The following is a 25,661-nucleotide window of genomic DNA, read 5'->3' on the forward strand; positions in this document are numbered from 1 at the left end:
ATGATTCATGACTACCAGGTATAGCTTGACACATTTTGATAACTTACTTGAAACAAAAAGGTTAATAACTCATGACTTCCTAATAGATCAAAACTTTTATCAGTGTAAAGCAATATATTTTTCTAATTTTAAATTTTTCCCTTGAATTCTTTGTGTTAAGTTCATTTTGTCACTCCTGTTGCTTACATTTTCACATTTACCTTTGCTCATCTTTCTGTAATGCTGGTTTAGATTATTCTCTAGTTAATTAAATTTCTTAAGCCAAATGGAGAGTATTTTTGCTTTTACTAATGTTTATATTTGTTGTCAGAATTGATAGGTTTTATTATTTTTCTGTTGTTTATGACTTTGGATTTTTGTGGGTCTCAATGTTTTCCTTTTGTTTTTAATGCTTTGGTTATATTGATTCTTTTTGCTTATTTTCTTCTCTATTTTAGTGCATTGACATGCATTTATTCTGTTTAAATTATGTTTGTAGTTACTTAAAATTTTTTGAAAAATAATCTAACCTATATTTCTTTAGTTTCAAATGTGACACTTTAGTCACAAATGATGCACTATCTTTAACTTTTATTTGAGTAGAATCAACTCTTTGCTAAAATAATGAGTGATGCAGTATGTTTACTATCCCCTGATCACCATGCATAGCTGTGAAATGCAAATGATTTGATCTTTTTTATAGTTACCAGAACTGTCAGTGGTCAATACAGAAGATATTGATATAATCTACAGTTATGTTGCACTGGCTTGGTCTTTGAAATCTATACAATGGAAATTTACAAAGAGGTTTGTCACTTTCCCATAAACATCTGTGTCCTGTGTTGTATACATACATGTTATGTACATGTTACGCTGTTCTTGATCTCTTGAAACATTTGTTGATAAGTGAGAATTCATAAATGTCCCTTTTTCCAAAGTATGGAACACACTTAGGCATGATCAGTTAAAAATGAGTTTTAAAACATCATAAAACAACTATGTGTGCCCAATAGGACCTCAGAAAGCATTCTTTCCTTTGTGTTTCAACCCTGTGTTTTATTGTTCCTGTCTTATCTAGTGAAATTGTCGTACACGTCAAATATACTCCTCATTATGGTGAAAAATGAAACAAAAGGTGCTTTTTTTCCATTACCTTATATCCTGAAATAGCCAAAATATATACACACGGCACCAGAAGAACAGAAAGTTTGCCTTTTTCTGACTTGTTTTTAAAGTGCAGTGCAGACAGGCTAATTCCAGCTGGGATTTCTGTGGGTCACAAGTGTCATTAGCTGTGCAGGGTTGAAGCCCCTGTCTGGGGCTGACTCTAGAATATTTACATGGTCAGGTTAAGCTGGAAGTGTATTTTTGTTTGTGTTGCCTTAAATCTTCTTCTTTGAAGGGTATGATAGCTGCTGAATGACTAAGTAGTTTTTTTTTTAATCAGTGACACTTTCTTTGTTTAATATAAAAGCATCTGATTCAATCTCAATAAAAAGTTTCAAGTTACACACATAGAATTCTGTATATGAGCACAAGAGCCTCAGTGTGTAGTCATAGTTTGCTATCTACCCACTTGATCTGTATCATTTGAAATGTACTGTTTAAATCTGACTTTATATTTCAGAAATTATCTTCAGTAGTAACTCAATATATTCACTTGTGAATAATTCATAGAATGTCATTTTTCAAAATATGAAGATATGTATATATATCCATGTGAGCTCAAATTCTGCAGCCAATTACTTCTTCTGATACTCTGTGTATATGTGCATGCGGTCACGATTCAGTTGTGTCTGATTCTTTGAGACCCTATGGGCTGTAGCCCACCAGGCTCCTCTGTCCATGGGATTCTCCAAGCAAGAATATTGGAGTGGGTTGCCATGCTCTACTCCAGGGGATCTTCTCAACCTAGGGATCAAACCCATATTTCCTGCATTACAGATGGATTCCTTACTGCCTGAGCCACCAGGGAAGTCTTACTCTGTGAATGTAATATTTTTCTATGATAATAGTTTCCTTAAATATTTTTTTAAAAGAAAATATTAACAATAACCAAAAACATTTAAAATTGTACTTATTTTTGTGAATGCCATTTTTGAATGGATGATTTAATCAAAACACCTATTTGACTTTCCTCATTCATCCCTTCCCAGCAGGTAAGGAAAGGATAGGAAACATTTTACCCAAGCGGTAGAGCTGCGCCCAACCACAGAGGCCTTCCCCGCGTTGTTTACTTTAGTTACTTGCTTTTCAAATTATAAACAACCTTAAAAGCTAAAAAATAATTTTTCAAACAACTTAACACTTTTTTGGCCCTGTTTTATTCTATTTCAATGTGGATTTCAATAGTTGTGTACCAGTCTTGGGAAAAACAAGAAGCACCAATTCAGCTTTTCACAGTTAACTTCTCTTGCTGAATCACCATGTGCAAAGAACAGCAATGGGGCCCCGGATATTATATTCATAGCAAGGAACTTGCCACATTTTTATGTTTCTTATCGTAAACCTCTCTCTCTCTCTCTCTCTCTCTCTCTCTCTCATGTGCCTCAGTCGTGTCCGACTCTGTGACCCCACAGACTGTAGCCTGCCAGGCTCCTCTGTCCATTGAATTTTCCAGGCAAGACTACTGAAGTGAGTTGCCATTTCCTCCTCCAGGGGATCTTCCCAACCCATGGACTGAACCCTTGTCTCTTTCGTTTACTGCTTTGGCAGGCAGATTCTTTACCATTGCACCACCTGGGAAACCCTAGGATTTAAAATGTTAGTAACAAACATATGTCAAAAATATTTTCACAGAATTTAGCTTTTTCTCTCACTGGCTTTTCTTCAGAGTTTAAAAAAAAAAAACAACAAAAAACCACTGCCTTAAAAACTACTTAAATGAAAACTACTTTTAAAATGTAGCATTTTGAAAAATTAGACCAGTCACATAGGTGGTGCACTTCTACACTTCATTTTATAAAATTAACATAGTCCATGTTTCAAAGTTCTATGGATTGTCATTTATCAGTTTATGAAAATTTCCGAAATCCCTGATTTTCTCCCATTTTTTGGCAGTGTCACTTATCAGCTTGGGTCAAATCCATTTTAAGGCAGCACAGCAATTGTAGGGAGGTAAAATGTGCAAACAGGGCTTGTGTGCTGAGTGGTAAGACAATGGTGATTTGAATGAAAAAGGGCCCCTTCATTCCTCAAGACTAAGAAGGAAGGACAGCACTGACTGTTAGACTCCAGGCAGCACTGTACCTGCTGCAGAACTGGGGTTCCACTCCTCTGAGTAGAGGGCCAATTTGGATTAATGCATTTCTCATCTTATTTAAATTTGGAAGATTACATATATTTTACAGATCTATATTTGGCAAGGTTTTCAAAGTGACACTGCATGGTGGGAACTGCAGATGTTCTTACAGGCAGTTCTGTGTTGTTCTGGGGACTTCCCTGGTTTCTGTGACATACTCAGCATTTGAGGCAAAACCCTGCAGGCCATCAGGTGTCTGATGACCAACTGTGTCTGCTGGGGTGGAAGAGACTTTGAGTCCCTAGCTGAAAACTGCAGTTGGGCTTACTGGTTTCCTTCCTTCTGAGGACCTAATCTGTATCTCAATGGCTGAGGACACCACCCCACATGACAGTAAATTTGGGACTTGCTGGTTTATCTGATTGTGAACATAAGAGATGTGGATTCGATCCCTGGGTCAGGAAGATCCCCTGGAGGAGAGCACGGCAACCCACTGCAGTATTCTTGCCTGAAGAACCCCATGGACAGAGAAGCCTGGTGGGCTGTGGTCCACAAGGAACATGTGGTCCATAAGGTCGCCGAAGAGTTGGACAGGACTGAAGCCACTGGAGCACACAGCACAAAAGCTCTTGTGTCTGCTGAGGTGTTCTGAAAGCAAAGATAGGTCTGCACTCTTCAACCCCACTTCCGGTTTGTCTCTTATGGTTTCCTCAGACAACTTTGGCTTCTTCAGAATCAAAGCTTTGTGTCTGCACAGAATGTGGTTCTTGACTGAGCTGGACAGTGTTGGCCTTTACTGAGTCAATTTGCAGCTACTTGTCTCCCATATGTTCCTTTTTTTTATCCAAGTCCTTAATGGAGATTAAACTGAGGATCCTGCTTTGTCCCTGGGCCACATCCACAGAAGGTCCTGATGAAGAATTCGAGTTCTGAGAACAACTGTCTGAGGGGCTATAGCAGAGTTGGTTGTTATTCTCACAGAGTCCTGAGCTTCAGGACTGCTTCACAATTAGATTCTTGCAGCTTGTGTAGGAAGTGCTGGTGAGACCCTCCCTTCAGGTTTTGCTGGTACTGACACTGTCCTTCCTTTTCAGAAGCCATAATCACCCCTCTCCTCCTTCCCTTCTCTACCAATTTTTAAAAACAGCTCAACAACAACTGAAGTTGTAAATTTCTCTTCCTAGAGTTTTCTTTCTCAACATGTGTGCTTAGTCACTCAGTCATGTCTAATTCTTTGCCACCCCACAGACTGTAGCCCACCAGACTCCTCTGTCCATGGGGATTCTCCAGGCCAGAATACTGGAGTAGGTAGCCTATCCCTTCCTCAGGGGATCTGCCTGACCCAGGAATTGAACTGGGGTCTCCTGCATTGCAGGTGGATTCTTTACCAGCTGAGCTACCAGGGAAGTATTAATACAAGATTAATGCAGATTGCCACAGTGAAAAAAAGGCAGAAAAGTGGTGTTTCAGTTTCTTCCACCAGTTAAAGGAAAATCATTCAACTTCTCTAGGACAAGAATCGACAGAAAAGGGGCACTAAACTGCTTTTCAGAGGCAGGCTGGACCAGTTTTCTTAGTATCTCTCAGGCTTATAGTGTTTATTATTTTCCCTGATTTTTATTATTTATGTATTTATGTTCATTGAGCATCTGTTATTATCTATTACTCAAGGCCCTGTGCCAGAAACTACACAAGATAAAAGAAAAAAGAAACAGGATGGAATTCTTTTTAAATAGAAATTTATTTATTTTAATTGGAGGTCAATTACTTTACAATATTGTATTGGTTTCACCATATATCAACATGAATCCACCACAGATATACATGTGTTCCCCATCCTGAACCCCCCTCCCTCCTCCCTCCCCGTACCATCCCTCTGGGTCGTCCCAGTGCACCAGCCCCAAGCATCCAGTATCATGCATCGAACCTAGAGATGGAATTCTTTAGATTGCTTGAGACTATTCATGATAGTCAATCACTGACCTCAAGAGTCTACCCCCTAGTAGCCAGTGCAACAGACAGAAGTGGCAAAGGAGAAATAAAGTCTCCAGTTCAAAGGAGGCAGGGAGCACCATCTTGGGGCATTAGGAAAGACTTCTACGTGGAGGTGCCATTTAAACTAAAGTGGGAAAAAGTTGGAGAGAGGAGACAGAGGACATTCTGGGTGGAAAAGAGATAGTAAGAGGTATGGAGATGGGAAACCATGAAGTTTTTTTTTTCCATTAATTTTTTAATTGGAGAATAATTGCTTTACAATGTTATGTTAGTTTCTGGCGTACAACAATGTGAATCAGTCATAAGTATACATATGTCCCCTCCCTCTTGAACCTCCCTCTCACCCTCCACCCCATCCCACCCCTCTAGGTTGTCACAGAGCACCAGCTTGAGCTCCCTGTATTATACAGCTTCTCCCCATTGTTGTTGTTCAGTCGTGTTCAACTCTTTATGACCCCATGGACTGCAGCACACCAGGCTTCCTTGTCCTTCACTATCTCCCTGAGTTAGCCCAAACTCATGTCCATTGAGTCAGTGATGCCATCCAACAATCTCACTCTCTGTTTCCCCCTTATCTTCCTGCCCTCAATCTTCCCCATCATCAGGGTCTTTTCCAATGAGCTGGCACATTGCATCAGGTGGACAAAGTATTGGAGCTTTAGCATCAGTCCTTCCAATGAATATTCATGGTTGATTTCCCTTAGGATTGACTAGTTTGATCTCCTTGCTGTCCAAGGGACTCTCAAGAGTCTTCTCCAGCACCAGTTTGAAAGAATCAGTTCTTTGGTGCTCTTCCAATTAGCTATCTGTTTTACATATGGTAATGTATATGTTTCAATTCTACTCTCTCAATTGGTCTCAACCTCTCCTTCCCCTGCTGTGTTCACAAGTCTGTTCTCTAGGTCTGTTTTTTTCATAATATATACTGTCACTCAGCACTCACCTGTTTGTATGACAGTGTCTGGGAATGTGTGTGTTGGAGGACGGGGGAGGACACCACTGTGTCCATCTCTGGAGCAGAGATGAGTCCTCTGCGGGGGTGTACACCATGACAGTGAGCAGCTGTCAGGAGTTCTTACTAACTGGACAGGGGGCAACTCCGTTATGTCCTGCAGACATAATATCCAGTGGAAAGAAGTAAGCAAGAGAACAAGAAATAAGTAAGAACAAGAAGTAAGAAAGAGAGCACAGAAAATCACCTATGTAAGTAAAAACACACCCCAAACTTAACACTGTTCAACACAACACAAAAATGCATACCCAGTCAAATACATTCATTAAAGAGGGTGTTTCCTGGGTGGAGAGTACCATGAGACTTGAGGTGAAGAGGAAAATGAAATAAGAGAAGGACTTTGAAAGATCAACGATGAGGCGTTGATCATACTTTGTACTGGACATCAAAAGAAAAAGGACATAGATGATGGAGGTGTTTTGCAAACCTCAAAAATAAACATATTAATAATAGAAGGCTTACACAATAATCCTTGGGGTGACTATATAGATTTTACATTTATTATCAGCAGCAGCAACAAAATATACAGAAATAACAGATGCTACATATAGTAAAATTCATGTATAACAGAAGGTCTATTAATTGGGGCCTCATCTCAAAGTGACATCAGGTGTGTTAGGAGCAGCCTGAAGGTAGGGAATTTATTCTGGTGGGAACACAGCACACAGGGTTCCAAGCACAGAGTTTTTCAACCCAGCGTTTTAACACCAAGTGGTAGGATCTAATACAATACTTCATTGTCTAATGCATTTCCCTACTGTAAATTATTAAGCAGGGATCCAGTATTGATATTTGTATTCTAGCTTAATAGTTATTACACATATTACTCCTTATCATTACAATGTGTGTTCTAGTAAATGAGCTTTCTACCCACTCAAATAATTCGAGGTAAAGTCCAACCTGAACTTATTAGCAAGGATAATCCCTGTACCTGGTGACTGGCAGAAAATATGAAGAGAAACAGAAAGTCTACCTTTTATATAGAATACAGGAACCATGATTTCACAAATAGTGAAATCAGAATCACATTTCTGCTTTTTCTTCACTCTTGTCAAATTGGAATGTAGACCCAGTAAGTCACATAACCCCCCATCTGACCATCAGGAACCCGTTGCACAGTTGGACAACTAATACTTAAGGGCTGTGTGTTTTTGCCTTTACTGCCCTCAAAACACAATTCCATTTGCTATTCCTTTGTTCTAACTGCTGTTTCTTAAACCTGTCTTGAAAAGAACTGTGGTAATCTTCATCCTCTGTCTCAGAGATGATTTCCATCTTCTGAATAATGAGTTTAATAAGTTCGTGCTGTTTTTCCAGAAGAGAACCAAGATCCTTCAGCCTGAAAGGAAACACATTTCATGGGTTAATTTCCAATCATCCTTTCAGTCCTTGAGTACAGAAAGCCTACTGGGTTCTAGATCCGATTAACTGGTGGCCTTCCCTGGCGGCTCAGATGGTCAAGAATCTGCCTGCAGTGCAGGACACCTGCGTTCAGTCCCTGGGTTCGGAAGATCCTCTGGAGAAGGAAAATGCACTCCACTCCAGTATTCTTGCCTGGAAAGAAGATGGACAGAAATCCTATGGACAGAGGAGCCTGGCAGGCTACAGTCCATAAGGTAGAAAAGAGTTGGACTCGACTGAGTGACTATCACTTTCACTAGTCATGATCCTCTTAATGAATACATATTTTAAAAGTTTAAGTGATTCTCCCAAGTTTAATTTTCATCCCCATTTTAGAGATTAAACAGTTGCACAGGAAGGTTAAACGCCTTGCCTAGGGTCATGCAGTTAGAACACAGTTGAGTAGGTCTTTGAAAGCAGGTAAATTAGCCCTGAAGCCCTCAGGCTTCACCACTGAACACTGCATAGTTTCTCCAGGGATCCTCAAAGCTTCTAGAGTTTTGATGTAAGAATTCAGACAGCTGATGAAGAACACAGTTTAGGATACTGTTGGGCAAAATGATCTGTCAGTAGCAGCAAATCAGTTGTTGGGTCTAAAAAGAAACAGTCTCAAAATTCTCAGTATACTAGCCACATCATCAATTAAAGCATGACAATATAGATAAACACAATTAGACAATATAGACTTTTACTATTCATCATTATTTAGAGTGTTAAAATTTTAAAATACAGATAAAAGGAAAAATACATACCGGTACTTTTGCTTCATTATTTCTGTTTCTAAAGATGTATCAACATTTGGTATTTCTTGTCTCGTTTCATGGGGGCAAAAGATATAATGAAACACACCACGCTATGGGATAAGAGATTAATAGTTATTCAGGTAGAACTCCATTCAGGAACTAGTTCCTGAACAGGTGCCATCAGTCAACTACAAGGCGGGCATGCCAGCACAAATATTCAGAGACACAATCATGGCCCTCAAGGAGTTCACAGCCTTTTGATAGAAATAGATAAATATAAACAGCCATAAAATGAAGTCACACATGTAACTGAGGGATGTATAAGATGTATAGTTAATATAGAAGATGGAATAAACTGGAATAGGAGATTGTTTAGGAAAAGGTGTGACTGAACCATATTTTCTCATTAAAAAACATCCAACACAAATAGTGGTATTCCACACATGAGTGGTTGTTATTTCTCTCAAACTGCTTTGCACCATTATCCAACACAACTTAATGTAACATGGGGAAATTTCTGGAATAGACTTTTTTTTAGTGTCTTTTTTCTTATTTATTTATTTTTATTGAAATGTAGTTGATTTACAATGTTGTTAATTCCTGCTGTACAGCAAAGTGATCTGATTATACCTATATATACAATCTTTTTTAATATTCTTCTCCATAGTGGTTTATCATAGGATTTTTTGCTTTTCTTAAATATTTTTAAAATTTATTTATTTGTAATTGGAGGATAATTGCTTTACAATATTGTGTTAGTTTTTAAATGTCTTTTAAACCATCAGTGCACTGCAAAGGGTCAAAGGCAGGTGTGAAATGACCAGGAATGAGGTAACTGTAGTCATTTAGGCAAGAGAAGATGGCCACAGATGGCCACAGGCCACAGGGGAAGTCAGGTGGACCAAATGTGGGATCGATTGGGTGTGAAGGTGAGAAAGGGAAAGGAGATGGATGACATCTCTCATAGGCAAATGAACGGTGCTGACATCCAATGAAACATGAAGGTCTGGAAAAAGATGGAATGGTTTCACCCTCTCCCTGTAGGGGATGATAAGAGGAGGTGAAACAAGAGGAGTAGAGATCATAAGTGTGCTTTACATGAGTTTGTTCTGAACAGCAGTATTTGAGGTACCTTGGAGATACACCAGAGAAGTGGTGATGGCAACCGCAGTTATGAGAGAAATCAAACAAAAATAATGTAGTGCAGAATAAAGCCTAAGCCCATACTGAGAGTGACCTTATCATTTATAACTACATAATGGAAATGCAAAGAGTCGGACACGGCTGAGTGACTGAACTGAACTGAACTGAATGGAAACTCAACCTATGAAGAACTCAGAAAGAATTAGAATCCAGTACTTCTGACTGTTAGTATAAGTTCCTTTTCCATTATAATGCAATAGCCTTGTTCAGTCTTTAACACTTTGTATATTTTCTGTAATGTACACTCTCCCTGTGTGTGTAAGTACCTGTTTATATATACACATGTATTCTATATATGTACACACATATCTGCACACATATGTAAGTCACACATGACTAGGAAGAACAAATGAAGTATGCCTACACTGGTCCACCCACTCTCTACTCTCACTGGGGGATGTGGTACGTATTTAACACGGAGGCTATGGATGAGCCACTTGGAAGACGGAAACTTTGCCCATAAACGGGCACCCTTAGGGATAACACAATGAGTGAATGCCAATATCATGTGACTGATGACAGTATTTGTCACATGTACTTACTAATATCCCTCTGCTGTATCTGGGTCTGTTGGGATACACGATGATGGATTTCTGATCAACTTTGTGTAGGAACCAGAGCGGCAGCTTCTTCTCCAAGCTGGTGTGAAGTTCCACCTAAAGTACGTTTGGGATTTATTGATAAGAATCACTGACGTTCTTGGTCCAGCCTCTAACTACCTGGCTGGCCAAATGCCAACATAGAAAGAGGCTCAGGCAATTACCCAGTTTCTCTGCTGAGATTGTTGGGGAAAATCTTTGTCATGATTACTGACTCTCAGACCAGAGCAGGAGTGCTACGCTGACACAAAGAACCGGCAGGGTGGGGTACCTCTCAGGGCTGAGACAATACCTGTATTAAATAACTGTGTTCTCAGAAATCAGCAGCGTTTATACCTGAATAATTGGGAAGTCATTAGTGAGTTCAGTAAGTCATAATGAAATAAATAAATATAACACTTACCTGCATGGCAATTCTCTTCAACAGTGCGTGTTTCTGGACCTCAGCAATGTCACCAACTGCCAAACCAATCTGAAGGACAACAGGGCAGCGAACCACTATTGGTTTAATGACTCATCTAAAAGTGTGTGTGTTGTCCCTTTGGCTACAGTCAGAGTGGGCTTGCAATTTACTAGCAGGGCCTCAAGACACTGTGCTTACACACCGTACAGAAACCTGCAAAAGCCTGTAGACCTTTGTAACAGTGCTGGTCACATCAGTGGGTCCAGTAGTCATAAGTGTTCTCATGAAAAGTGAGGGCACACAGATTAACCTGCACTTCATCTTAACTTAAAATGAAAATATGTTACTTTTGGACAAGACAGGGGTGAAGTGAAAGTCGCTCAGCCATGTCCGACTCTTTGAGACCCCACGGACTACATATAGTCCATGGAATTCTCCAGGCCAGAATACTGGAGTGGTTAGCCTTTCCCTTCTCCGGGGGATCTTCCCAACCCAGGGATAGAAACCCAGGTCTCGCACATTGCAGGCAGGTTCTTTACCAGCTGAGCCACAAGGGAAGCCTGGGATTGGTGTAGCCATGCAACATGGTTGCAAACTCCAGGAGTTGAGCACTTGAGGGAAACAAGAGTGACCTGACAACATGGAAAAGCTAAAACATTAAACTGAGGGAATGGAAGGAATTTATATCTTCCATATTTGAGGAGGAAAAGGTTCACTTTAAAGGTGAGTGAGGCTCTGATAAAGTCTCCCTCTAGAAATCCACAGCTAGGTAGAATTAAGTGAGGTAAGCTGTCAGCTTAGTTCTATTGAACCTGAATTAAATCAGCTACATTCACTCACTCTCTCATCACCTGTTAGGAACTTCGTACATGTCTATGCCAAATCAGCCTTCTACAGGCCGTAGCCAGAGAGAAAAAACCAGTCCATGCTCTCAAGGAGCTCAGAGTCAAGTGAACTCCATGACAGGACTCTGGCTGCCCAGGACACCACCGTATGCCCAGTGCTTAGAACAGTCCATGGGACTGCAAGAGTCAGACATGACTTAGTGACTCAACAACAGCATGAATCAAAACATTACATAGTCTGTATTATTATTTTTTTCCATCAACACTGCCTAGCACAGTCTCTGCTGTACAGTCAGATTCAGACAAAATGTACTGAATGTGTGCTTGTCCATGTATTTATCTATAAATATTTATTTCTATGGACAGTCACAAATTTAGTAACAATTTTGCCAGTGAAAGCTCCCCATGGACCCGGAATTGGGATGTATCTCTGTCTACATCAACCAAGATGCCCGTGGCTGGAGCAGACTCCCTATGGAAGAGAACAACTGTGTCTGCTGAGGGCATCCAGGCTCTGACTGGCTCGGAGGTGGCAGCTGAATGCTGCCGATGCCCTCTGCGTGAGCGACTCTTCCCTGCTTGAATCTCCAGAGGGTCAATGAGAAATTCTAGCGCAGAGATGAGGTCTTAATCTTCCACTCCATGAAGGTCTCTGCCTAACCTCTGACCCTCAGCCCAGCTGCAAAGCAGCACTCACCATTCATCATTTCTTTATTACTCTGTTGATACTTTGTACTTCTTCATGGCATTTAGAGGTGATGTCAGGCTACACATTTATTTGTTTACTACTCATTTTCATGACAAGTTTATAAACATGTCAGGGCTGGGTACTGGTATGTTTTGTTCACTGTTGGGCCTGGATCAGTGTCTGGCATTTTGGTAGATTCTTGGTAAATATTTGCTAAATAGATGCATCTTAGCATCCCCTAACCTCACACTGCCTGGCTCACCCCAGGTACTAATGAATGTTGAATGAATGAATTTTATAGCAGTTACTTTTCTCCCTTCATGAAAGGAGACAAAAGAGGCTACAAAGCATTATCATTCTTAAACTTCCCAAGTGATCTGCTGACAGCAAACAAAAGGATAAATTACTTACAAGTAAATTCATGAGGACAATTGGGACGAACATGGTGAATGTGATAAGGTGTACAAAGGACAGAAGTGGATACTCCAATTCATCCTTCAAATATGGCTCTAGGAAGGCATCGTGATAATTGATGTCTCCTAGCATCATGCTGAAGGTCTGCATTATAGAAAGGAATGGAGAGCTGAAAGCATCCTGGGAAAAGACAGTAAGGGGAGAATGAAATTCAAAATGCATATATTAAAAAAAATATTCGCTAGAGAGTAAAATGATAGAAATCACATTCAAAGTACTTTTTTAAAAAGTCATAAGAGTATGCTACTGAAATACAGTGATAAGAACTATCAATACTAATAAACTGGTGGTAAAGTCATCAAAACGGCTTCCTTGGTGGCTCAGTGGTAAAGAATCTGCCTGCCAAACAGGAGACACAGCTTCATTCCCTAGGTTGGGAAGATCCCCCAGAGGAGGAAATGGCAACCCACCCCATTAACCTTGCCTGGGAAATCCCATAGACAGAGGAGCCTGGTGGCCTACAGTTCATATTGTCGTGAAAGAGTCGGATGTGACTAAACAACAACAGCAACAACAAAAGTCCTCAGGAAGATCTTTTCTGCACATATAACAAATCACCATGCACTAGACATAAACTTTCTGACAATGGAAAAAGTCATTTACTTTCCCCTGTGATAAAACTCATGTAAATACTATTATATCAGATAAAAAATATTCAAATATTGTGAGGTTACTATGAATTTTGTACACCATTAAGATTTAAGTATAAATATGTATTCCCAGTATTCACAGCAACAAAATCAACGACTCATGCAAATACCTCACCTGGAAATTCAGGAGCACGTAAAAGCAGAGTCCAAAAGCCACAAGAAGGAAGACAAACACAATTGTCGATTTCAACAGAGTTTTCATAATCACCTCCAACATCACGATAAAAATTCCACACTTTTCAAATCTAGGGACATTTTGAAAATTACAACATTTATTCACTTTTCTGCTGAAACTGAATTTCATTCAGTGTCAGTAGTTATGAGGCACCAGGTACTACGTTTCATAGATGAGATCATTGAGGCCATCTACTTTCAGAGAGGGACACGAGAATTTGTGAAGAGTCAAGCCTTTTATTTTCAAACTGTCTAACTGCCCTGTTTTCTTTTGTTTTTACTTCTTCCTAATGTTTATCTTGAATTGTTTTACCACTTGGCCACTGAAAATTATTTCATAGCTTCCCAGTATCAATGCTACCAATTGCTTACAGGCTTCCCAGGTGGTAAAGTGGTAAAGAAAATGCCTGCTAATGCAGGAGACGCAAGAGACATGGGGTCTATCCCTGAGTCAGGAAGATGCCCTGGAGAAGGAAATGACCACCCACTCAGTATTCTTGCCTGGGAATTCCCATGGACAGAGGAGCCTGGCGGGCCACAGTTCATGGGGTCGCAAAGAGTCGGCCATGATTTAGTGACTACACAACAACAACAACGAAGGATGTAGAAATCACTCAAGCTGGTTTACCTCTGAAGATACAATAAGAAGTTCATCCAGTAGAGGAAAATAGCAACCGCTCCACACTGCCACTGCACATATGCTGGTATCCTGATGAACAAGGGCGACACAAATATGATGCTGGTTGTGTAGATGATCCATTCAGCTGCGTTGTCCTTATCCAAAAAGTAATTCCTTTTCTGGGGTTGAAAAGAGTAAAGAATTACCACATGTAGAGCCTGAGACCTGGACACTTACGGATGGTTATATATATATGTAACCAGTAACAACGTTTGTCTGGCATTACAGCTGGCGAGAAGTTTAGGACCAAGGGGCCACCAGCTCTTGGCATCCTGGACTTAACTCAGAGTCTTGGGTATAAATCAGTATTAGAGGTGCCCCGGCCTCTCCTGCTGACCTGGCATTTTGGGAGCCTAAGCAATTCTATAAGTTTTGAGGCTTTACTCATAAAGTTCACTCCATCTTAAGGAAACTCCTGGGGGGCTGCAAGTTGTTTTAGTAATTCCTTTCTGTCTATATAAAGACATGCATGTGGATTTCTCAGGATAATGAACTAAAGCTGCTTCTAAGGAGGTTTGGGGCCAGTGCTAAGACTTCATTACCATAATGATTTGTTGTCATCTATTCTTAAATATTTCATGTTTTGAGCATCAGATTTCCCATAGGGTAGACAATTTACATATCAATAAGGAACTGTGGAGACCAAAACTAATAGAGAAATCATACAACTTTACAGTTCAATATAAACTATCATTTGTAATCCTCGTCTTTAAAAAATAAAAATAATGACAAGAGAGAATAAATAATATGCCCTAAATCATTTAAGGAATAGTGGAACAATATAGTCTTTACTCTAAGAATTGTGACAATTTAGTGGAAATGTGTGTGTATGTGTGTGTGTGTGTACTTGCGATGTATAATATCAGACAAATGCAAAGTACTATTATTACTACTAACATTCTTTAATGCAAATATCCTTGTGCTTATATCATGTAACGTAAATTCTTTCAGAAAATGAGGCATTGTATAAAAGCTGTATGACTTATAAAAAACACAAAATTATACCAAAAAATGAATAATGAAAGACTTTAAGCTTCCACACTGAGAGATAAATGATTGATGCCATTTATCAACTGCATCAAAGGCCTACACATAATTTATATAAACCTTGGGTCTGATCTGAATGTGTGTTCACCTGTTTAAAAAGACATTGTTGTTGTTGTTGTCTAGTTGCTAAGTCATGTCTGACTCTTTGTGACCCCACAGACTGTAGCCAGTCAGGCTCCTCTGTCCCTGGGATTTCAAGTAGGAATACTGGAGTGGGTTGCCATTTCCTTCTCCAAGGGATCTTCCCTACCCAGGGATCAAACCTGAGTCTCCTGGATTGGCAGGTGGATTCTTTACCACTGAGCCACCTGTAAAAATTATGCAATAAAAAGGTTCCCCAATTTCATTGTAACTTGAAATTTTATCTAATAAAGTAAAGCATTTCTATTAGGAAAGGAATTCAAAGATCCATTTGAAATGGAGTCTTAAGCCAAATAAACAGTTACACCTGAAATTACTTCTGTGAACAGTGACATTTAAAATTATGAAATTGAAAAAATCTGTGTTAGCAAAATATGAAATATATCTCAGAGAAAAAGGTCTTTCAAAAGTTCATCAGAGCTGGGTAGACACATACATACTAATAAAACTGGAACCACTTGCTTCAGATAAATCAAATAGGCACCATCCAATGCAGGGGCCTTATCTGAAATCATGTAATTTCTAAATTTTGAAGAGTTTATACTTGGTATATCTGATTTATACATTCATCCAGCTATGTGATTTTATTCTGACATAAATTGCTTCAATAATAGTTTAGCAATTAATCTATATCTATATTTTGCATATTAAAATATTTGCAACTATAAAGATATAAAATATATCATGTACCTGTTGGAAAATTTGGGCCACTTCTTTGCAGTATCCTAATATACTTGATAGCAAAACTAAAATCATACAGAAATTTATAGCGTAGGAATTCTGAAACAAAAAAGACAAAGTTGTAAAGGATATCAAAGAAAACAACACTTTTCTTCATCATTTTCACTATTAAACATTTGTTTTTATCTGCTTTTATTTCTAGGTACTGTCCATTTTTCTTTAAACAGAAAACTCTTGTGATGCCAATATAAAAACAACACAATCATTTCATAATGTCTTTATTAATAGAGGTTGCCAATTGAATTCTAAAGGAAAACGAATCTATAGATCTATATAATTTCTTTAACTGTGGTAAAATACATATAACATAAAGTTTACATTTCAAAAATGTTACACTTTACATATAGAGTTACCTTTTAACACATACAATTCTGTGGCATGAAGTACATTCACAATGTTATACGACTATTACCTAGTTCCATGCCTGTTTCATCACGTCCAAATGGAAATCCTATCCCTGCTAAGCATCACTTCCCCCTCCCCAGTATCCTTGGCAGCTAGAAATCTGCTTCCCTGTATATGCTTAGTTGTTCAGTCCTGTCCGACTTTTTGTGACCCCGTGGACTATACCCTGCCAGGCTCCTCTGTCCATAGGGATTCTCCAAGCCAGAATACTGGAGTGTGTTGCCATGCCCTCCTCCAGGGGATCTTCCCAACCCAGGGAGCGAATCCAGGTCTCCCACATTGAAGGCAGATTCTTTACCATCTGATCCTCCAGGGAAGCCCTTGAATACTGAGGTGGGTAGCCTACCCTTCCTCCAGGGGATTGTCCTGACGCAAAAATCTAACCGGGTCTCCTGCATTGCTCTTTACCAGCTGAGCTACCAGGGAAGCCTACTTCCTTGTATATCTTATTTTAAATTTTTATACTTCAGCACCCATCTAAGCTAGGTACATGTCAATGTACCTTATACATGTGAGGTTCATTGGCTCTCATACATGTCAATTCCTTTTGTTAGTTGATAAGCTCATTTATTGATCTATTTATTTATATTCCCTCTCATTCTACAAAGGGTTTTAGAAGTTGCTACATATATGAATTCTATAAACTCTTTGTATTAAACAAAGTCTTGATAGTTCAGATTTATTATGAGGTTAAAGTATTTTCTAAAGAAAAAATGCCCACAGTTCTGAAAATCTCTTGTTTTAAAAAGTTGGAATATAAAAACCAATTGAAGATACCTTGGTGTCTAAAATTTCTGAATGGTCACTAGTTTCATTGATGATTCCAGTTGAGTTGAAAGCCATACCTGGTCTGATACTGACAACAAGAAAGGTCATGGGAAACAGACCAAGACAGTAAGATCCTAGGTTCAAAACATGGGCTCTAAACCCATAAGCCAACCTACAAAATATAAGCAAACCACAACTGAGTGTTTCAACCACAAATATTCAGTTAAGATACCTGCAGAGAGAGGAGTTATAGTCTCTTCTGGAAATGTATTTGATAAATTTACTGAACTTGAAAGATTTTGGAATTCGCCTTTTTCACTTCCAGAAAAGGAATCACAACTTCCTAGGAAATTATGACTTACTTAAAATCTCTCACCAATTAATGGAAGGAACTTTAGCTCTGACTCCAAGTTGAATGCTCTTCCCAGGAATACTCTTGTTACTTCATTGTCTGCTAAACTGCAGAGCCCGGGAATGCTTCTTTGTGTTTTATATAATGATCCCCCCAAATATTTCATTTAATGCTAAAGATAAATTAATATCAACATTTTTAATACCAAAATTTGCCTTTGACATATTTCTTTTTTAAAGTATAAAACATTAAAAGTAATAAAATATAAAGTATTCCAATACCATTAAACAATTATTTAGAAGATTTTTTAATAATCAAATATTACTGGGTCAGTTTATTTTTTGTTTTGCAAGATTTTTAATGAATTTAGTGAGAGCAACATACAAAAGAAACGCTACTTAATACCCACCATTTCATAAGCAAGTATTCTTTACACACAGGGTGGTTGAGAAGCTCTATGCGGTTATGTTGCACCATTGCCTGAGAAATAAGGAAAGATCAATAAAAATACTATCACATTAAACTCTTGAGTATAAACTCAGCTTTTTGTTTGCTGGCTTTATAACTTTATTTTGATTTTATTAAAACAACACTTGCTTATTTTAGAAAATTTGAAAAATCAAAAATTCTATCAAGAATACGTTTCTTTAAAAAAAAAAACACACAAGCTAGAGAGAACCATTTTCTACAGATGCTAAAATGATTTGCATGGAACAGATGTGAGAGTCAGCTGTCATCACCAGTCTTACAGGCATAAAATCCACATGTCTCCTCTTCCTTCACATTCCAAGTCCTCAGTGAGCCTTGTAAAGTTTTTTTTTTTCTGATGTGGACAATTTTTGAAATCTTTATTGAATTTGTTACAGTATTGTTTCTTTTTTATGTTTTGCTTTTTTTTGGCCATGAGGCATGTGGGATCTTAGCTCCCCAACCAGGGATTGAACCGGTGAACCGGCACCCCCCTGCCTTGGAAGGCGAAGTCTTAACCACTGGACAGCCAGGAATTCCCATCAGCCAGCCTTTTAAATTTCACATTAGGTGATGGCTGGTACCATGGTCTGTATCAAAGCCTTCCACGTAGGGAAATGAACTCATTTAAGGTAAATGAAAGTTCTTAATTGATCTAGAACAGTGCTGTCCAATGGAACTTTCTGCAGTGATGAAAATTTCTATATCTATGCTGTTGAGCAAAAGAGCTACAAGCCACATAGGCTTCTGAGGGCTTAAAACATGGCTACTGCAAATAAAGTAATGAATTTTTAACTTTATTTTAATTTTTCATTAATTTTCATTTAAGCAGTCACATGTGGTTCAGTTACTATATTAGAGAGAATCGATCTGGATCCTACACCACCATTTGCCATCCAGCCTTCAAATATGTTTTCTTCCACATGCTCACAAGCTTTTGTGTTGCCAATATTTACACCACAAGTCTGCTGCTCCATGTGGCTAAAATCTGTTGAAACTAGTAGCTGCTGTCCTTTTAGACCAGCAACCCACTCATCTGATACCTGTTTTCCTCTGCAGTTATTTGAGTTTGAAACTCCTGGTTTACCAAGGAGATTGTCTGCATGGCTTTCAAGACCTCACTTACAAGAAATGTAAAAGCACTCTTTGGAATAAGAACTGGTTTGGATCCAGTCTCTTGGGAAATTTGGGTCCAAACTGTGTGATTAGTGCCTGCTTTCAGATTGGGTTCACTCTTCCAGAAGGATATAAGAGCTGCTGAGAGGTTTGCGCTTACCCTGGAGGCCAGTGGTTAGCTGACTTTGGAATCGATGACTGTAAACTGTCACCCCCTGCATTTTCCTGGGGTTTTACACTATTGGAAACTCTTATATATGTATGTCTGCATTGAAGTGGATGGAGGCAGGAGCAGACGCTGATGGTCAGCCTGTGTTGTTTATGGTTTATTGGATTCTGGGTTGGGCAGATCTAGCATGACCATTAGGACTAAGGTGATCAACAGTGTGGAACTTTAAGGGCACCAAATTACAAATCATTTTGTATGACTGCTTTCTTTACTAACAAAGAATTAGGCTGCATGGCATACACAGAGATCAAACTATAAATCTGGAATTCTCTCCAGACTCCTTCCTGGAACTATCATACCAAAACATTACAGAATTCATGTAGAAACTACCTGAATAAGGAAAATAGTGGACTTACATTGAGAGTTAAAAGAGGCCCATATACGACGTCCTGTACAGGTGTTCCTTTTTTGGTGAATTCTAATGGACACTGAAGATATGTGAAATTATACTCGATCTGTAGAAGATAACAATTTTTAAAAATTGCAGTCTAGCATAGGCCCCCAAAGTCCTTCTTAACACATCAAATATGCAACCCTATCATTCTGCTGAATATTAAGTGATTCAAATAAAGTTGAGCCATTTAACCTGAAGAAAAGTAAATAAGCTATTCTATATTCATTTCAAAAAATAAATGTGCCAACAGGGTATTTGATTCCTTTCTAAATAACTCTCTAGTTGTGGGGAAAAAAAATGTCTTCTAGAAAGACCACTTAGATCTTTTAGAATTTCATTCTCCAGGCAATATTACACAAGAAAATATAAAGATATAAATAATAAGGCTAAATAAAACTATTAGAAACAATTAATCCATGAGAGAAAACTGAAGATCCGAGGGAAAAATTATCTCATAAGTAGATAATATAATAATATAAGAAATGAAGACAATTACCATCTTTTGAGATTCTGAGGTTCTAGTAACATTATTTTTACTATTCCTTAAAGAGTTAGAATGCATTTCAAGTTATTATGATAAAATAAACTTACATGGTAGTCTTGGGAGGACTTGTCTTCTGTGGAGGGCATGACGCAAAAATCTAAAAGTACCTTTGAGAGAGAAAGACTGACAAAGCTATTGGGCAGGAGACTATATCCAAGATGGTATTTGGTCCCATTTCTAAAATAATACCCACGATATTACTTTCCCCTTCCTTTGCTTCTTGTACCTCAAAGACTTGTACACTATGATCTAAGTCATTCAGGAACAAAGTCTAAAACATGAACGTATTAACACGTACCACTGCATGCCTCAGCAATACCAAGTGATATAGAAAAATACACACCTGAGAATGAAATTGCATTTACTAAATTTTAGGTAAGAAATATTCCATTTGCTTTGCCTAAAACTTGATGTCTTTCTGGGTTCCTAGAAAATATGTAGATGATTGAGGATTCCTTTGCTTAGCATCTTCTAGTGATAACTTAATTGTCTCTAACCGAGACCTTTCAGCTGAGTCCTGAGTTCTTCCCACAGTCTAGGTTGCTTCTTCTGTATCACCTGATCCTGGAATATTGTGTTTGCTTCTGTACCTGGCTTGCTGAGCAACAGTGACAAAGTTCACATCCAAAGTGGTGTGGACAGAATGTTAGACCATGGATATTACAATGACAAACAGTTGGAGGCCCTCGAGATGCTCAGTTAAGGGAGAAATCACTGAAGAGTTAAGCATTAGATCCTCCCCTGGGAAGTGTAGGGACAGATATTTTGTGGGGGGTTCCTATCTACTACATAAACAGTTTGAGTAACCCCAAATCTGTGCACTGGGACCTTTCTGGTGGCCCCAAATCATGATCCTGAGAAAGAAATTCTGCCCAGTCAGTCTGCCCTCCTGAAACCAGATGTGGACACAAGGCCCCAGGTAACCCCATCAGTAGGTCCCTTGGAGTTCCTGGGACATCTGGTCAACCCTACCTGCAGGACACAAGGGTAGAGGGTTAGACAGCACCTTGAAGGGGAGACACAGGAACTCAGGCCCCATTGAGAGGGCATGCTTGTCCTGGCTGGTCTCAAGCACCAAGGCAACTTAAAAATTTTGAGGCAGTCTCTGTTGATGACCCAGCAGCAGTACTAGGAGTCATAACAGACATCACGAAAAAGAAAGACAAGTCCAGTCAATTGTGCTGTGCAGGGAAGAACCAGACACAGGCCTGGCTATTACAGTTTGAAAGCTTTGTAATAACCAGCACCGGCAAACTGAAGGCTGGGCTGCCAGAGGAAGGGGAAGGTCATGGAAGGATTGTGTATGTTACACAAATGTGTGATGTGAGGCTAAACTAAAAGACTTTTAATTCCCCCTAGTTAAAAAAAAAATTCATAATACTAAAATAATACCAAGTCATTATAGAAAATGAACTAGAAAATATATAGTAACATGAAGAAGAAAAGAAAAACCAAATCATAATCACAACTGTAATTCCTATTAGCATTTTGGAATAATTTCTATGTTTTCCATATGTGAATATTTATAACTTTTTATTATTATTCATAATGCTGCAGAAAGCATCATTGCACATAAATATGTCTATACATCTGATTATTCATTAGGACAGATCCAAACAACTGAAATTACTGAGTGAGAAAATCTGAAATCATGTTCACAACTAATAAATGCAGCATGCCCCCAAACATCTAGAGGCTTTATTCAGCTGGCAACCTCCTCTAGTGCTCTCTGCTCTAGACTTGGATTGTTTGAATAAAAAAAAATATGTTTAACATATTTTCCTACATTGCACATAACCACTAATAAGATTTTTTAATCCAAGTAGGTCCTTCTTAAATTTGTTGGCTAGACTCCCTTGTAGCCTACATAAAACTAAATGCTTAATTTTAAAGATGGAAATTACTATGTTTAGGTTGTGATTACAACAATAAATCCTCACATTTATTACATGCCAAGCATATACCCAGAGGAATTTTGTTTTTAGAACTTACTTTCATGCATTCAGGGAGGTATTCTACCAGTTCTATGACTGGACATCTATTGGTAGGAGAACAATGATTAAAAACCTTGAAACACTCTCCCCATCTGTAAAAAAATAAACACAATTCTTAAACTTTCTGTTGTGTGCAACAACAGAACTACCAGTTGAAATTCAAGATTACTATCTTTAGGAGAAATTGATCGGTTAGTTGAAATTCAAGATTATTGTGTTTAGGAGAAACTGACTGGTTCCAACGGAATCAATATGTGAACTGAAATCAATCCAATAGAGTCCTTATTCATTCATGGAAATTAGAAATGTGGGCAAATTCAAGGATGGTTGTTATAATCACTGTTCTGACTCTATCTAAATGCCTTTTCAAGAAGGTAGGTTTTGGCCTTGATTTCCCCCTGAAGTCATGAAGGGGTATTACTTTCAAAGCTGGTCATGCTGTATGGAGACATCCACATTCACAAACATACAACAACAACATAGTACTGGTCACATGACACTTTACCTTTAACCCAGGTATACATCCTGTATTGAATTAAACTACAAAGTAACACGTATCAGGGCTTCCCGGGTGGCTCGGTGGTAAAGAATCTGCCTGCCAAGCAGGAGACAGTGGGTCCGATCCCTGCACTAGAAAGAACCCCTGGGGAAGGGAATGGCAACCCATTCCAGTATTGTTGCCTGGGGAATCACGTGGACAGAGGGGCCTGGTGGGCTACAGTTCACGGGGTTGCGAAAGAGCAGGACGTGACTGTGCAACTAAACAACAACATGTAGTAAGTACATTAATAACCACGGGCTCTGTGAGAACATCGCAGACTTGCATCTTTCTTCACCGCCATCTGATTGGACAGATGTTTATGACACCAAGAATGAAAGAAATCTACAACAGGAAGTGAAAAAGAGCCCATTTATCGCCAAGATCCTATCTTTGTAATAGGAGGCTAGTTCTAAAAGCTACCGAGGCAAATTTTCTGTTAACCCTATCAGTAAAGTCCGTCCAGGATATCTGTACCATCAATAGAAAACTCCAGGTTGCACTGATGAGTGCTTCTAAGGAAGAATGGGCTGGAGGACCTGGAGACTTGCCATGCTCCAAAACACGGGCTTGGTCTGCTATGAATATGAGATTGCTCATCTCTGAGTCCACTACTGGGGGACACTGGGCCTTGGTGAGAATCTATCTGTGATGACTAATATATAGAATAGATTATGTTTGAGACATGGGACAAACTACCCTCCAACTTCATCATTAAAACTCCTTAGAGTACGGTTTAAAAAAAACCCACAGCCACGCAAGATCATGGGCTAAAGGAAATTCCATTTCCTGGTACTGGTAGCAACAGGGATTTACCTTGAAGAATATTTTCACCAACATCCAGTTTGGGGGTTTCCATTGGGCAGGAGAGCTTCAGGCACGTTCAGGGGAATCAGGGCAGAGTTAGCCTGACAACGAGCATGGTGCCACAGACTACAGACGCCTGACCCCTGGGGGCCTCACACGAGTGCTGTGAAGTGGGTCTGTGCTCCCGCCACTTAGAAATGGGAACTGGAGACCAGAGAGTTTAAGCAACTCTTCAGGTGTCTGTGGTCACTCAAAGAGTTCATTAAAAACATTAGGGAAACAACTGACATTTTAAAATGTTGACTTTTTGCATCTGTCTCTAAAGCAAGGAAAATAAAGGCAAAAATAAACAAATAGGACCTAATGAAACTTAAAAGTGTTTGCACAGCCAAGGACATCATCGACAAAAAGACAACCTACTGAATGGAAGAAAATATTTTCAAATGATATGATGCAGCTCATATAATTCAACACCAAAAAAACAACTTGATTTTAAAAAATGGACAGAAGACCTCTATAGACATATTCCCAAAGAAGACAAATAGATAGCCAATGGGCACATGGAAAGATGCTGCTAATCATCAGAGAAATGCAAATTCAAACCATGATGAGATATCACCTCACACCTGTCAGAACGGCTATTGTCAACAAGAACATATATAACAAATGGTGGCGAGGATGTGGAGAAGAGGGAACCCTCATACACTGTTGGTAGGGATGTAAATTGGTACAGTCACTATGGGGGTTCCTCAGAAAGCTAAAACTAGAACTACCATATGATGAAGTAAGTCCACTCCTGGGTATATAGGTATACAGGATATATAATCCTAAGGAAAAATAAAAACACTAACTCAAAAAGATACATGTACCACAGTGTTCAAAGCAGCATTATTTACAGTTGCCAAGATATGGAAGCAACCTGTGTCCATCAACAGATGAATGGATAAAGATGTGAGATATATATATATATATGTGTGTGTGTGTGTGTGTGTGTGTGTGTGTGTGTGTGTGTGCATATATATACACAGACAGATAGATACAATGGAATATTACTCAGCTGTAAGAAAGAATGAAATTTTGCCATTTATAACAACACATATGGACTTGGGAGGGTATTATGGTAAGAGAAATAAGTCAGACAGAAAGACAAATGCTTTATGGTATCGCTTATATGTGGACTAAAAATAAATTAGTGAATATTTAAAAAAAGAGAGACTCGTGGATATAGAGAATAAACCAGTGGTTACCAGGAGGGAGAAAGAAGAGGGGAAGAGCAAAATAAGAGTAGGGGATTGGAGGTACAAATGACTAGGTATCAAACAAATAAGCTACAAGGCGATAATGTACAACATGGAATATAGGCAATATTTTAGAAAACTATAAATGGAATATAACCTTTAAAAACTGTGAATCACACACAAAAAAATTGTGAATCACTGTGTTATACACCTGGAACTTACATAATATATTGCACATCAACTAAACCTGAATGAAAAAAGGAAAAATAAATAAAAATGGTGATCGACAGCTGAAACTTTTATTCTTTTTCTCTTCCTGCTTCCTCTCGGATTATCCCCAATGCCAGAGGACATTAGACAATTGTGGGCAGGACGGCAGCGTACCTTTTGTTCCTGATGGTCGTGAGGACCACCTCCTTTCTCTTATTGTGAATTGCAACGTGCAGGAAGGAGGCCTGCTGCTTGTTCAGGACCACATCGGCATCGTAGCTCAGGAGCAGGGAGACGGCTTTGGCATGGCCCTCCCTCGCCGCAAAGTGAAGCGCGGTGTTCTTTCAGAGAAAACAGAACCCAGACAATCCAGTGACAAAGGCTACTCATCCTTTGGCTATTTTACAGCTTTGTTTCACTGTTGAATTGCTTAAGATATTATTAATAAAACTATTTAATAACAAAGAGTTAAAATTTGGGGCTCCCCCAGTGGCTCAGTGGTAAAGAATCTACCTGCCAATGCAGGAGACCTGGGTTTGATGCCTGGTAGGGGAAAAGTCCCATGTGCTGTGGAGCAACTAAG

At 39.0% G+C, this 25,661-nt stretch overlaps 1 protein-coding gene across 1 annotated transcript in view; it reads right to left on the bottom strand.

Annotated features, from left to right (window-relative positions):
* Positions 1–6,701: 6,701 nt before the first annotated feature.
* The window catches only part of TRPA1 (transient receptor potential cation channel subfamily A member 1), a 57,668-nt gene continuing 38,708 nt past the window's right edge, over positions 6,702–25,661 (bottom strand). Inside the window, exons 14-27 of the mRNA XM_069600811.1 lie at positions 25,253–25,419; positions 22,284–22,377; positions 20,339–20,398; positions 19,710–19,808; positions 17,950–18,020; positions 17,198–17,360; positions 15,965–16,054; positions 14,036–14,205; positions 13,349–13,478; positions 12,521–12,703; positions 10,577–10,645; positions 10,117–10,230; positions 8,381–8,481; positions 6,702–7,566 (exon numbers count right to left, since the gene is read on the bottom strand). Coding sequence (XP_069456912.1) covers positions 7,362–7,566; positions 8,381–8,481; positions 10,117–10,230; positions 10,577–10,645; positions 12,521–12,703; positions 13,349–13,478; positions 14,036–14,205; positions 15,965–16,054; positions 17,198–17,360; positions 17,950–18,020; positions 19,710–19,808; positions 20,339–20,398; positions 22,284–22,377; positions 25,253–25,419 — 1,716 coding nt within the window. The 3' untranslated portion in view covers positions 6,702–7,361. The remainder of the gene's footprint in view (positions 7,567–8,380; positions 8,482–10,116; positions 10,231–10,576; positions 10,646–12,520; positions 12,704–13,348; positions 13,479–14,035; positions 14,206–15,964; positions 16,055–17,197; positions 17,361–17,949; positions 18,021–19,709; positions 19,809–20,338; positions 20,399–22,283; positions 22,378–25,252; positions 25,420–25,661) is intronic.

The sequence above is a fragment of the Ovis canadensis genome, chromosome 9 (genome assembly GCF_042477335.2).
Source record: "Ovis canadensis isolate MfBH-ARS-UI-01 breed Bighorn chromosome 9, ARS-UI_OviCan_v2, whole genome shotgun sequence".
Taxonomy (NCBI): Eukaryota; Metazoa; Chordata; class Mammalia; order Artiodactyla; family Bovidae; genus Ovis; species Ovis canadensis.